The 15,164-nt window shown below is 57.2% G+C and overlaps 1 protein-coding gene across 1 annotated transcript; it reads left to right on the top strand.

The window, feature by feature from the left end:
• The first annotated feature begins 659 nt into the window (after positions 1-659).
• On the top strand, positions 660-10,902 carry LOC137677450 (sushi, nidogen and EGF-like domain-containing protein 1). Its single transcript, XM_068424763.1, has 7 exons — positions 660-837; positions 4,168-4,271; positions 5,638-5,768; positions 6,657-6,944; positions 7,896-8,033; positions 9,382-9,641; positions 10,851-10,902. Coding segments are annotated over exons 1-7 (933 nt in total). The 5' UTR covers positions 660-826; the 3' UTR covers positions 10,852-10,902.
• The last annotated feature ends 4,262 nt before the right edge of the window (positions 10,903-15,164 follow it).

Genomic DNA, 15,164 nt, shown 5'->3' with positions numbered 1-15,164 from the left:
GTTTGTCCCAGTCCCCCCCAGTGTCCCCCCACAAGAGCCCACAGTCCACCCCAGTCCATCCCAGTCCCCCCCAGTTTGTCCCAGTCCCCCCCAGTGTCCCCCCACAAGAGCCCACAGTCCACCCCAGTCCATCCCAGTCCCCCCCAGCCTGTCCCAGTCCCCCCCAGTGTCCCCCCACAAGAGCCCCCAGTCCATCCCAGTCCATCCCAGTCCCCCCCAGCATGTCCCAGTCCCCCCTACTGTCCCCCCACAAGAGCCCCCAGTCCACCCCAGTCCATCCCAGTCCCCCCCAGCATGTCCCAGTCCCCCCCAGTGTCCCCCCACAAGAGCCCACAGTCCATCCCAGTCCATCCCAGTACATCCCAGTCCCCCCCAGTGTCCCCCTACAAGAGCCCACAGTCCATCCCAGTCCATCCCAGTCCCCCCCAGCATGTCCCAGTCCCCCCCAGCCTGTCCCAGTCCCCCCCAGTGTTCCCCCACAAGAGCCCCCAGTCCATCCCAGTGCATCCCAGTCCCCCCCAGCATGTCCCAGTCCCCCCCAGTGTCCCTCCACAGTCCATCCCAGTCCATCCCAGTCCCCCGCTAGTCCCACTCACTGTCCCTCCCAGTGTCCCCAGTCCCCCCCCAGCATGTCCCAGTCCCCCCCAGTGTCCCCCCACAGTCCATCCCAGTCCATCCCAGTCCCCCCCAGTGGTGCTGTGGGCAGAGACGGAAGTGCCCGGGGCCCTGGGAGGTGCCACCTGTGTGTGTCCCCCCCCCCCCCCCAGCCCTGTCCCCTCCCTGGGCATAAAGTGGCACCGGCCACGTCACGGCCCTGACTGGCACCATGGGACCCCGGTGAGTGTGGGGACACTGGGGACACTGGGGACACTGGGAGGGGACATGGGGACATGGGGGGACATGGGGACAAGGTGATGGGACATGGGGACAAGGTGGTGGGACATGGGGACGTGGTGGTGGGACATGGGGACATGGTGGTGGGATGTGGGGACATGGTGGGACATGGGGACATGGTGGTGGGACATGGGGACATGGTGGTGGGACGTGGGGACGTGGTGGGACATGGGGACGTGGTGGTGGGACATGGGGACAAGGTGGTGGGACATGGGGACATGGTGGTGGGACGTGGGGATGTGGTGGGACATGGGGACATGGTGGTGGGACATGGGGACAAGGTGGTGGGACATGGGGACGTGGTGGTGGGACGTGGGGACAAGGTGGTGGGACATGGGGACAAGGTGGTGGGACATGGGGACATGGTGGTGGGACGTGGGGACGTGGTGGGACATGGGGACATGGTGGTGGGACATGGGGACGTGGTGGTGGGACATGGGGACGTGGTGGTGGGACGTGGGGACAAGGTGGTGGGACATGGGGACGTGGTGGTGGGACATGGGGACAAGGTGGTGGGACATGGGGACATGGTGGTGGGACGTGGGGATGTGGTGGGACATGGGGACATGGTGGTGGGACATGGGGACAAGGTGGTGGGACGTGGGGACAAGGTGGTGGGACGTGGGGACGTGGTGGTGGGACATGGGGACGTGGTGGTGGGACATGAGGATGTGGTGGTGGGACGTGGGGACGTGGTGGTGGGACGTGGGGACAAGGTGGTGGGACATGGGGATGTGGTGGTGGGACATGGGGACGTGGTGGTGGGACATGGGGACAAGGTGGTGGGACATGGGGACATGGTGGTGGGACGTAGGGACGTGGTGGTGGGACATGGGGACAAGGTGGTGGGACATGGGGACGTGGTGGTGGGACGTGGGGACGTGGTGGGACATGGGGACATGGTGGTGGGACATGGGGACAAGGTGGTGGGACATGGGGACATGGTGGTGGGACGTGGGGACGTGGTGGGACATGGGGACAAGGTGGTGGGACATGGGGACATGGTGGTGGGACATGGGGACGTGGTGGTGGGACATGGGGACATGGTGGTGGGACATGGGGACGTGGTGGTGGGACGTGGGGACAAGGTGGTGGGACATGGGGACGTGGTGGTGGGACATGGGGACATGGTGGTGGGACATGGGGACGTGGTGGTGGGACATGGGGACAAGGTGGTGGGACGTGGGGACGTGGTGGTGGGACATGGGGACAAGGTGGTGGGACATGGGGACGTGGTGGTGGGACATGGGGACAAGGTGGTGGGACGTGGGGACATGGTGGTGGGACATGGGGACATGGTGGTGGGACGTGGGGACGTGGTGAGGGGACATGGGGACGTGGTGGTGGGACGTGGGGACAAGGTGGTGGGACATGGGGACGTGGTGGTGGGACGTGGGGACGTGGTGGTGGGACGTGGGGACAAGGTGGTGGGACATGGGGATGTGGTGGTGGGACATGGGGACGTGGTGGTGGGACGTGGGGACGTGGTGGTGGGACATGGGGACGTGGTGGTGGGACGTGGGGACAAGGTGGTGGGACATGGGGACGTGGTGGTGGGACATGGGGACGTGGTGGTGGGACGTGGGGACAAGGTGGTGGGACATGGGGATGTGGTGGTGGGACATGGGGACAAGGTGGTGGGACATGGGGACATGGTGGTGGGACGTGGGGACAAGGTGGTGGGACAAGGGGACAAGGTGGTGGGACATGGGGACAAGGTGGTGGGACGTGGGGATGTGGGGACAGGGACACCCCTGGGGACAGGGACACCCATGGGGGACGTGGTGGTGGGACATGGGGATGTGGTGGGACATGGGGACGTGGTGGTGGGACATGGGGACGTGGTTGTGGGACATGGGGACAAGGTGGTGGGACATGGGGACGTGGTGGTGGGACATGGGGACATGGTGGTGGGACGTGGGGACGTGGTGGTGGGACATGAGGACATGGTGGTGGGACATGGTGATGTGGGGACAGGGACACCCATGGGGACAGGGACACCCATGGGACGTGTGGAGGGGACAGGGGCGGGCAGAGGACACGTGGGCATGGGGACAGGGGGAGGGGAAGGTGGAGGGATGAAGGACAGAGGGACAGCGGGGTGGGGGGTGGGTGGGAGGGTGGAGGATGAAGAGTAGAAGAAGGATGAAGGGATGGAGAAGTGGGTGAAGGACAATGGGGTGGAAGGAGGGATGGATGGAGAAGCAGGAGAAGAAGGGTGGAGGGATGGACCATGGGATGGATGGTTTGAGGGACCATGGGATGGAGGGATGGATGGAGAACCAGGAGAAGGATGGATGGAAGGACCATGGGATGGAGGGAAGGATGGTTTGAGGGACCATTGGATGGAGAACCAGGAGAAGAAGGATGGATGGATGGATGGATGGACCATGGGATGGAGGAAAGGTGGCTTGAGGGACCATTGGATGGAGGGATGGATGGAGAACCAGGAGAAGGATGGATGGATGGACCATGGGATGGAGGGAATGATTGTTTGAGGGACCATTGGATGGAGGGATGGGTGGAGGGATGGAGAACCAGGAGAAGGATGGATGGATGGAGAAAGAGTGGAAGGATGAAGAGATGGAGAAATGGGTGAAGAAGGATGAAGAGATGGATGGATGGATGGATGGAGAACCAGGAGAAGAAGGATGGATGGATGGATGGATGGATGGATGGATGGAGAAAGAGTGGAAGGATGATGAGATGGAGAAATGGGTGAAGAAGGACAAAGGGGTGGAAGAAGGGATGGATGGAGAAGCAGGAGAAGAAGGATGGAGGGATGGGAATGGAGATGGTTGGATGGAGGGATGGATGGAGAAAGAGTAGAAGAAGGATGAAGAGATGGAGAAACAGGTGAAGAAGGATGAAGAGATGGATGGATGGCAAATGAGTAGAAGAAGGATGAAGAGATGGAGAAGTGGGTGAAGGACAAAGGAGTAGAAGAAGGGATGGATGGAGAACCAGGAGAAGAAGGATGGAGGGATGGACCATGGGATGGAGGGATGGATGGTTTGAGGGACCATGGGATGGAGGGATCAAGAGATGGGTGAAGAGGGATGGAGGGATGGAGGATGAAGGACAGATGGACAACTAGATGGATGGATGAAGGATGGATGGAGGATGAAGGATGGATGAAGGACAGACAGACGGATGAAGGATGGGTGGATGGATGGATGGATGGACGATGATGGACAGCTGGGTGGGTGAAGGACACATGGACAGATGGATGGAGTAGGGCCAAGCACCCCTCACCCCACCCTGTCCCCCCAGGCCTGGGCAGATGAAGGCTCCTCCCCTGCTCCTCCTCCTCCTCCTTGGCCACACAGATGAGTGGGGACCTCTGGGGACATGGGGGGCACCCATGGGACCCCCGGGTGAGTGGGGACACCATGAGGTCACCCATGGGACACCTGGGTGGGTGGGGACACCATGGGGGACACCCATGGGACACCTGGGTGGGTGGGACACCATGGGGACATGGGTGGGTGGGACCTCTGGGGACATAGGCCCATATTGGTGGGTTCTGAGGTGACACTGGGAGGTCCCAAGCCCATACTGGGAGGTCCCAGTCCCACACTGGGAGGTTCTAGGCCCATACTGGGAGGTTCCAGGCCCATACTGGGAGGTTCTGGGGTGATACTGGGGTCCCAGACCTATACTGGGAGGTCCCAGACCCATCTTGAGAAGTTCTGAGTTGACACTGGGAGGTCCCAGGCCCATACTGGGAGGTTCCAAGCCCATACTGGGAGGTCCCAGACCCATACTGGGAGGTCCCAGGCCAGAACTGGGAGGTCCCAGACCCATCTTGAGAGGTTCTGAGTTGACACTGGGAGGTCCCAGTCCCACACTGGAAGGTTCCAGGCCCATACTGGGAGGTTCTGGGGTGACACTGGGGTCCCAGCTCCATACTGGAAGGTCCCACAGTGACACGTGAGCTTCTGGGGCCACCATGAAGGTCCCAGCTCCATACTGGGAGGTCCCACAGTGACATGGGAGCTTCTGGGGCCACCATGAAGGTCCTAGCCCATACTGGGAGGTCCCACAGTGACATGGGAGCTTCTGGGGCCACCATGAAGGTCCCAGCTCCATACTGGAAGGTCCCACAGTGACATGGGAGCTTCTGGGGCCACCATGAAGGTCCCAGCTCCATACTGGGAGGTCCCACAGTGACATGGGAGCTTCTGGGGCCACCATGAAGGTCCTAGCCCATACTGGAAGGTCCCACAGCGACATGGGAGCTTCTGGGGCCACCATGAAGGTCCCAGGTCCATACAATGACATGGGAGCTTCTGGGGCCACCATGAAGGTCCCAGCTCCATACTGGGAGGTCCCACAGTGACATGGAAGCTTCTGGGGCCACCATGAGGGTCCCAGCTCCATACAATGACATGGGAGCTTCTGGGGCCACCATGAAGGTCCCAGCTCCATAGTGGAAGGTCCCACAGTGACATGGAAGCTTCTGGGGCCACCATGAGGGTCCCAGCTCCATACAATGACATGGGAGCTTCTGGGGCCACCATGAAGGTCCCAGCTCCATACTGGGAGGTCCCACAGTGACACGTGAGCTTCTGGGGCCACCATGAAGGTCCCAGCTCCATACAATGACATGGGAGCTTCTGGGGCCACCATGAAGGTCCCAGCTCCATACTGGGAGGTCCCACAGTGACATGGGAGCTTCTGGGGCCACCATGAAGGTCCCACCCCTCACCCTGGGTCCCTGATGGGTGTCCCCTCCCCCAGGTGGGCTCCTCTACCCCTTCGGGCCCGAGGTTGGGGACAAGGCCACCCCCCATGAAGATGACGGGATGAGCCCTGAGATCCTCCTCTGGGAACCCTTCTCCTTCTACGGACACCCCCACCGCACCCTCTACGTGGGTCCTGGGCTGTGGACACCATGGTTGGGGACATCATGAGATGGGTGACACTGGGGTGGAGACACCACGGTTGGGTGACATCATGGGTCATGGGTTGAGGGTATCGTGAGTTGGGGCCACCATGGTTGAAGACACCATGGGTTGGAGCCGCTATGGGTGGAGATATCTGGGGTGGGGGCCACCATGGGGTGGGGGCCACCATGGGGTAGGTGCCACCATGGTTGCAGGCCACCAGAGATGGGGCCACCATGGTTGGGGGCCACCAAAATTGGACACACCATGGTTGGGGCTCCATGGGTAGGTGACACCGTGGTTGGAGGCCACCATGGTTGGGGGTCACCATGGTTGGGGCCACCATGGATTGGAGACATCATGGTTGGGGGTCAAGATGGTTGGGGGTCAAGATGGTTGGGGCCACCATGGGTTGGAGACATCACGGTTGGGAGCCATCATGGTTGGGGCCACCATGGTTGGGGGTCAAGATGGTTGGAGGCCAAGATGGTTGGGGGTCAGGATGGTTGGGGCCACCATGGATTGGAGACATCACGGTTGGGAGCCACCATGGTTGGAGGCCAAGATGGTTGGGGGTCAAGATGGTTGGGGCCACCATGGATTGGAGACATCACGGTTGGGAGCCACCATGGTTGGAGGTCAAGATGGTTGGGGGTCAAGATGGTTGGGGCCACCATGGGTTGGAGACATCATGGTTGGAAGCCACCATGGTTGGTGCCACCATGGTTGGATGTTACCATGGGGCCACCATGGATTGGAGACACCACGACTGGGATGACCATGGTTGAAGACCCATCACTGGGAGGCCACCATGGTTGAGGGCCACCACAGATGATGGGTGGGCCACCATGGGGTGATGGTTGTCTTCTCCAGGTGAACAACAACGGGGTGGTGTCCTTCGGGGCCGGGGTCCCCGAGTTCACCCCCCGGCCCTTCCCGTTGCCCGGCCACCGCCCCTTCGTGGCCCCGTACTGGGCCGACGTGGACACCAGACTGGGAGGAGACGTCTTCTACCGGCAGAGCCAGGACCCGGAGCTCCTGGCCCGCCTGGCCCGTGACCTGGCCCCCGCCGTGACCCCCCCGGAGCCACCTCCTCGGCCCACCTGGGCCTTCGTGGCCACCTGGTATCGGGTCTCCTACTTCGGCTCCGCCTCCAACAAGGTGGGACGTGGGGGACATCTTGACCCCCCAACTGTGGTGGCCTCCAGGCGTGGTGTCACCTGTCCATGGGGACATGGTGGGTGGTCACAAGGACATGGGGACATGGTGGAGGCCACAAGGACATGGTGGGGGTCACGAGGACATGGGGACATGGTGGAGGTCACAAGGACGTGGTGGTGGTCACAAGGACATGGGGACATGGTGGAGGCCACAAGGACATGGTGGGGGTCACGAGGACATGGGGACATGGTGGAGGTCACAAGGACGTGGTGGTGGTCACAAGGACATGGGGACATGGTGGAGGCCACAAGGACATGGTGGGTGGTCACAAGGACATGGGGGCATGGTGGTGGTCACAAGGACGTGGGGATGGGCCACCAAGACATGGGGACATGGTGGAGGTCACAAGGACGTGGGGATGGGCCACCAAGACATGGGGACATGGTGGAGGTCACAAGGACATGGTGGGTGGTCACAAGGACATGGGGACATGGTGGTGGTCACAAGGACGTGGGGATGGGCCACCAAGACACGGGGACATGGGGGTGGTCACAAGGACGTGGAGATGGTCACAAGGACATGGGGACATGGTGGTGGTCACAAGGACGTGGAGATGGTCACAAGGACATGGGGACATGGGGGTGGTCACAAGGACATGGTGGGTGGTCACAAGGACATGGGGACATGGTGGTGGTCACAAGGATGTGGGGATGGGCCACCAAGACGTGGGGACATGGTGGTGGTCACAAGAACATGGTGGGGGTCACAAGGACATGAGGACACGGCCCAGAAGATGACCACGTCATCATGGGGGCCACCATGGGGACACAGAGGGACAAGGGCCACCAGGATGGAGACACGGAGCTGGGGGCCACCACGATGGGGGTGACACCGAGGTGGTGACACGGTGACACGGTGGTGACACGGTGACACGGTGGTGGCCCCCCGCAGACCAACACCTTCCAGGCCGTCCTGGCCACCCACGGGGCCACCTGCTTCGTCATGCTCAACTACGGCGACCTCCAGTGGACCACGGGCATCGCCAACCAGGGGGACGCCCACACCGGCATGGGGGGCGTCCCGGCCCAGGTGGGGGACGGGGACACGGGGGACAGCGGGGGCCACCCAGGGGACCGGGATTGGGGCGGGATTAGGGGGATTGGGGTGGGATTAAGGGGATTTGGGGCGGGATTAGGGGGATTTAAGGTGGAATTAAGGGGATTTGGGGCGGGATTAAGGGGATTTGGGGTGGGATTATGGGGATTGGGGTGGGATTATGGGGATTTGGGGTGGGATTAAGGGGATTTGGGGCGGGATTAGGGGGATTTGGGGCGGGATTAGGGGGATTTGGGGCCGGATTAAGGGGATTTGGGTGGTATTAAGGGGATTTGAGGTGAAATAAAGGGGATTTGGGGTGGGATTAAGGGGATTAAAGTGGAATTAAGGAGATTTAAGGTGGAATTAAGGGGATTTAAAGTGGAATTAAGGGGATTTGGGGTGGAATTAAGGGGATTTAAGGTGGAATTAAGGGGATTTAAGGTGGAAATAGGGGGATTTAAGGTGGAAATAAGGGGATTTAAGGTGGAAATAGGATTTGGGGTGGGATTAAGGGGATTTAAGGTGGAATTAAGGAGATTTAGGGTGGAATTAAGGGGATTTAAGGTGGGATTAAGGGGATTTGGGGTGATATTAAGGGGATTTGGGGTGGAATTAAGGGGATTAAGGTGATTTAAGGTGGAATTAAGGAGATTTAAAGTGGAATTAAGGGGATTTAAGGTGGAATTAAGGGGAATTAAGGGGATTTAAGGTGGAATTAAGAGGATTTAAGGTGGAATTAAGGGGATTTAAAGTGGAATTAGGGAGATTTAAGGTGGAATTAAGGGGATTAAGGTGGAATTAAGGAGATTTAAGGTGGAATTAAGGGGATTTAAGGTGGGATTAAGGGGATTTAAGGTGGAATTCGGGAGATTTAAGGTGGAATTAAGGGGATTTAAGGTGGAATTAAGGAGATTTAAGGTGGAATTAAGGGGATTTGGGGTGGAATTAAGGAGATTTAAGGTGGAATTAAGGGGATTAAAGTGGAATTAAGGTGATTTGGTGTGGAATTAAGGGGATTTGGGGTGGAATTAAGGGGAATTAAGGTGGAATTAAAGGGATTTAAGGTGGAATTAAGGGGTTTTTGGGTGGAATTGAGATTTAAGGTGGAATTAAGGGGAATTAAGGGGATTTAAAGTGGAATTAAGGTGATTTAAGGTGGAATTCAGAAGATTTAAGGTGGAATTAAGGGGATTTAAGGTGGAATTCAGGGGAATTAAGGTGGAATTAAAGGCATTTAAGGTGGAATTAACGGGATTTAAACTGGAATTAAGGGGATTTGGGGTGGGATTAAGGGGATTAAGGTGGGATTAAGAGGAAATTAACCCCCCGCCGTCCCTAGGCCGGGTTTAACAGCGGGGACGACGGGCACTACTACAACATCCCGGGCTCGCGCACCCCGGCCGTGCTCTCCGTGGGCCGCCGGAGCAACGTGGGGGTGCCGGGGCGCTGGGTCTTCCGCGTGGACGAGTTCAAGGCCACCGAGGGTCCCCCCGTCGCCACCGAGACCCCCGGCACCCCTTGGGTGACCCCCAGCACCCCACGGGTGACCCCCAGCACCCAACGCGAGACCACCGAGGAGAAGGTGTACATCTGCGGGTGGTGAGTGGGGCAACTGGGTGCTTGGGTGCTCTTGGGGGGCACCTGGGTGCTGGGGTCTCCTGGGGTTGGGGGGCACCTGGGTGCTCTTGGGGGGCACCTGGGTGCTGGGGTCACCTGAGGTTGGGGGGCACCTGGGTGCTCTTGGGGGGCACCTGGGTGCTGGGGTCTCCTGGGGTTGGGGGGCACCTGGGTGCTCTTGGGGGGCACCTGGGTGCTCTTGGAGGTCTCCTGGGGTTGGGGGGCACCTGGGTGCTCTTGGGGGGCACCTGGGTGCTGGGGTCTTCTGGGGTTGGGGGGGCACCTGGGTGCTCTTGGGGGGCACCTGGGTGTCTGGGTGCTCTTGGGGGGCACCTGGGTCCTCTTGGGGGTCTCCTGGGGTTGGGGGGCACCTGGGTGCTCTTGGGGGGCACCTGGGTGCTTGGGTGCTCTTGGGGGCACCTGGGTGCTGGGGTCTCCTGGGGTTGGGGGGCACCTGGGTGCTCTTGGGGGGCACCTGGGTGTCTGGGTGCTCTTGGGGGGCACCTGGGTGCTGGGGTCTCCTGGGCTTGGGGGGCACCTGGGTGCTGGGGTCTCCTGGGGTTGAGGGGCACCTGGGTGCTCTTGGGGGGCACCCAGACCCCCACCCTGGGGTTGGGGGGCACCTGGGTGCTCTTGGGGGGCACCTGGGTGCTGGGGTCCCTTGGGTTGGGGGACACCTGGCTGCTCTTGGGGGCACCTGGGTGCTTGGGTGCTCTTGGGGGGCACCTGGGTGCTGGGGTCTCCTGGGGTTGGGGGGCAACTGGGTGCTCTTGGGGGGCACCCACATGATGGGGTCTCCTGGGGTTGGGGGGCACCTGGGTGCTCTTGGGGGGCACCCACGTGATGGGGTCTCCTGGGGTTGGGGGGCACCTGGGTGCTCTTGGGGGGCACCCAGACCCCCACCCTGGGGTTGGGGGCACCTGGGTGCTCTTGGGGGGCACCTGGGTGCTGGGGTCTCCTGGGGTTGGGGGGCACTTGGGTGCTCTTGGGGGGCACCTGGGTGCTGGGGTCTCCTGGGGTTGGGGGGCAACTGGGTGCTCTTGGGGGGCACCTGGGTGCTTGGGTGCTCTTGGGGGCACCTGGGTGCTGGGGTCTCCTGGGGTTGGGGGGCAACTGGGTGCTCTTGGGGGCACCTGGGTGCTCTTGGGGGGCACCCAGACCCCCCCTAACCCCCCCCACCCCCACCCACAGAAGGACACGCCACCACGTCACCTTGGCAACACCAATAAAGACCCGCCGAGCACCGCGCGTGTGCGTGTGTGTTCACACGCGTGTGGGCAGCGTCACGCGTGTCACACGTGTCGTCACACGTGTCACACGTGTCCCCCCGCGTGTCCCCGTGCAGGGTGGGGGGGGGTGGGTGGGTGCCGTGGTGGTTGTTGTCCCAGCACGGGGTGACACCGTCTGGGCCCGGTGCCCTGGTTTACACCTGGTTTACACATGGGTGTACGTATGTACACCTGGATAACACCTGGTTTACACGTGGGTGTGACATATGTACACCTGGATAACACCCGGCTTGCACATGGGTGTGACATATGTACACCTGGATAACACCTGGTTTACACATGGGTGTACATATGTACACCTAGATAACACATGGTTTACACATGGTGTGACATATGTACACCCAGACAACACCTGGTTTACACACGGGTGTGACATATGTACACCTGGATAACACGTGGTTTACACATGGGTGTACATATGTACACCTGGATAACACGTGGCTTACACATGCGTGTGACGTGTGCACCCAGACAACACCCCACTTACACATGGGTGTGACATATGTACACCTGGATAACACGTGGCTTACACATGGCTGTGACATGTGTACACACAGACAACACCCAGCGTGCACGTGTGGGTGACATATGTACACCCGGATAACACGTGGTTTACACATGGGTGTGACATATGTACACCTGGATTACACCTGGTTTACACATGGTGTGACATATGTACACCTGGATGACACCTGGTTTACACGTGGGTGTGACATGTACACCTGGATAACACCTGGTTTATACGTGAGTGTGACATATGTACACCTGGATAACACCCGGCTTGCACATGGGTGTGACATATGTACACCCAGACAACACCTGGTTTACACATGGTGTGACATGTGTACACCTGGATAACACACGGCTTGCACATGGGTGTGACATATGTACACCTGGATAACACCTGGTTTACACACGGGTGTGACATATGTACACCTGGATAACACCCAGCTTGCACATGGGTGTGACATATGTACACCCAGACAACACCTGGTTTACACGTGGGTGTGACATATGTACACCTGGTTTACACATGGGTATATATATGTACACCCAGACAACACCCACTCACATGTGGGGGTGACATGTGTACACCCGGACAACACCCGCTCAAACGTGTGGGTGACGTGTACACCTGGATAACACCTGGTTTACACATGGGTGTGACATGTGTACACACAGACAACACCTGGCGTGCACATGTGGGTGACATATGTACACCCCAACAACACCCACTTACACATGGGTGTACATATATACACCCAGACAACACCCACTCACACGTGGGGGTGACGTGTACACCTGGATATCCCGTGGTTTACACATGGGTGTGACATATGTACACCTGGATAACACCCAGTTTACACATGGGTCTATATATGTGTACACCCAGACAACACCCATCTTGCACATGGGTGTACATGTGTACACACAGATAACACCTGGTTTACACACGGGTGTGACATATGTACACCTGGATAACACCTGGTTTACACATGGGTGTGACATATGTACACCTGGATAACACCTGGCTTACATGTGGGTGTGACATATGTACACCTGGATAACATGTGGTTTACACATGGGTGTAACATGTGTGCACCCAGACAACACCCCACTTACACATGGTGTGACATATGTACACCTGGACAACACCTGGTTTATACGTGGGTGTGACATATGTACACCTGGATAACACCTGGTTTACACATGGGTGTGACATATGTACACCTGGATAACACCCACTCACACGTGGGGGTGACATATGTACACCTGGATAACACCTGTTTTACTCATGGTGTGACATATGTACACGTGGATGACACCCGGCTTGCACATGGGTGTACATATGTACACCTGGATAACACCCGGTTTACACATGGGTGTACATATGTACACCTGGATAACATGTGGTTTACACATGGGTGTGACATATGTACACCCAGACAACACCTGGTTTACACATGGTGTGACATATGTACACCTGGATAACACCTGGTTTACACGTGGGTGTACATATGTATACCTGGATAACACCCGGTTTACACATGGGTGTACATATGTACACCTGGATAACAGCCGGTTTACACACAGGTGTGACATATGTACACCTGGACAACACCTGGTTTACACATGGTGTAACATATGTACACCTGGATAACATGTGGTTTACACATGGTGTAACATATGTACACCTGGATAACACCTGGCTTGCACATGGGTGTGACATATGTACACCTAGATAACATGTGGTTTACACATGGGGGTGACGTGTACACCTGGATTACACCTGGTTTACACATGGTGTGACATATGTACACCTGGATAACACCTGGTTTACACATGGGTGTGACATATGTACACGCAGACAACACCTGGTTTACATGTGGTGTGACATATGTACACCTGGATAACACCTGGTTTACACATGGGTGTGACATATGTACACCCAGACAACACCTGGTTTACACGTAGTGTGACATATGTACACCTGGATAACACCCACTCACACGTGGGGGTGACATGTGTACACCCGGACAACACCCGGCTTGCACATGGCTGTACATATGTACACACAGACAACACCTGGCTTACACATGGTGTGACATATGTACACCTGGATAACACCTGGCTTACACGTGGGTGTGACATATGTACACCTGGATAACACGTGGCTTACACATGGCTGTGACATGTGTACACACAGACAACACCTGGCGTGCACATGTGGGTGACATATGTACACCCCAACAACACCCACTTACACATGGGTGTACATATATACACCCAGACAACACCCACTCACACGTGGGGGTGACGTGTACACCTGGATATCCCGTGGTTTACACATGGGTGTGACATATGTACACCTGGATAACACCCAGTTTACACATGGGTCTATATATGTGTACACCCAGACAACACCCATCTTGCACATGGGTGTACATGTGTACACACAGATAACACCTGGTTTACACACGGGTGTGACATATGTACACCTGGATAACACCTGGTTTACACATGGGTGTGACATATGTACACCTGGATAACACCTGGCTTACATGTGGGTGTGACATATGTACACCTGGATAACATGTGGTTTACACATGGGTGTAACATGTGTGCACCCAGACAACACCCCACTTACACATGGTGTGACATATGTACACCTGGACAACACCTGGTTTATACGTGGGTGTGACATATGTACACCTGGATAACACCTGGTTTACACATGGGTGTGACATATGTACACCTGGATAACACCCACTCACACGTGGGGGTGACATATGTACACCTGGATAACACCTGTTTTACTCATGGTGTGACATATGTACACGTGGATGACACCCGGCTTGCACATGGGTGTACATATGTACACCTGGATAACACCCGGTTTACACATGGGTGTACATATGTACACCTGGATAACATGTGGTTTACACATGGGTGTGACATATGTACACCCAGACAACACCTGGTTTACACATGGTGTGACATATGTACACCTGGATAACACCTGGTTTACACGTGGGTGTACATATGTATACCTGGATAACACCCGGTTTACACATGGGTGTACATATGTACACCTGGATAACAGCCGGTTTACACACAGGTGTGACATATGTACACCTGGACAACACCTGGTTTACACATGGTGTAACATATGTACACCTGGATAACATGTGGTTTACACATGGTGTAACATATGTACACCTGGATAACACCTGGCTTGCACATGGGTGTGACATATGTACACCTAGATAACATGTGGTTTACACATGGGGGTGACGTGTACACCTGGATTACACCTGGTTTACACATGGTGTGACATATGTACACCTGGATAACACCTGGTTTACACATGGGTGTGACATATGTACACGCAGACAACACCTGGTTTACATGTGGTGTGACATATGTACACCTGGATAACACCTGGTTTACACATGGGTGTGACATATGTACACCCAGACAACACCTGGTTTACACGTAGTGTGACATATGTACACCTGGATAACACCCACTCACACGTGGGGGTGACATGTGTACACCCGGACAACACCCGGCTTGCACATGGCTGTACATATGTACACACAGACAACACCTGGCTTACACATGGTGTGACATATGTACACCTGGATAACACCTGGCTTACACGTGGGTGTGACATATGTACACCTGGATAACACGTGGCTTACACATGGCTGTG

Source organism: Nyctibius grandis, unplaced genomic scaffold (genome assembly GCF_013368605.1).
Source record: "Nyctibius grandis isolate bNycGra1 unplaced genomic scaffold, bNycGra1.pri scaffold_59_arrow_ctg1, whole genome shotgun sequence".
NCBI classification, from domain to species: Eukaryota; Metazoa; Chordata; class Aves; order Nyctibiiformes; family Nyctibiidae; genus Nyctibius; species Nyctibius grandis.
The sequence above is the reverse complement of the archived record's forward strand: the minus strand, read 5'-3'. Positions and strand labels throughout refer to the sequence as shown.

Bases quoted from the DNA above. Each gene is read 5' to 3' on its own strand.
- LOC137677450 (XM_068424763.1), top strand. The intron at 6,945-7,895 runs GTGGGACGTGGG...GGCCCCCCGCAG, and splicing joins TCGGCTCCGCCTCCAACAAG to ACCAACACCTTCCAGGCCGT. The intron at 8,034-9,381 runs GTGGGGGACGGG...CGCCGTCCCTAG, and splicing joins TGGGGGGCGTCCCGGCCCAG to GCCGGGTTTAACAGCGGGGA.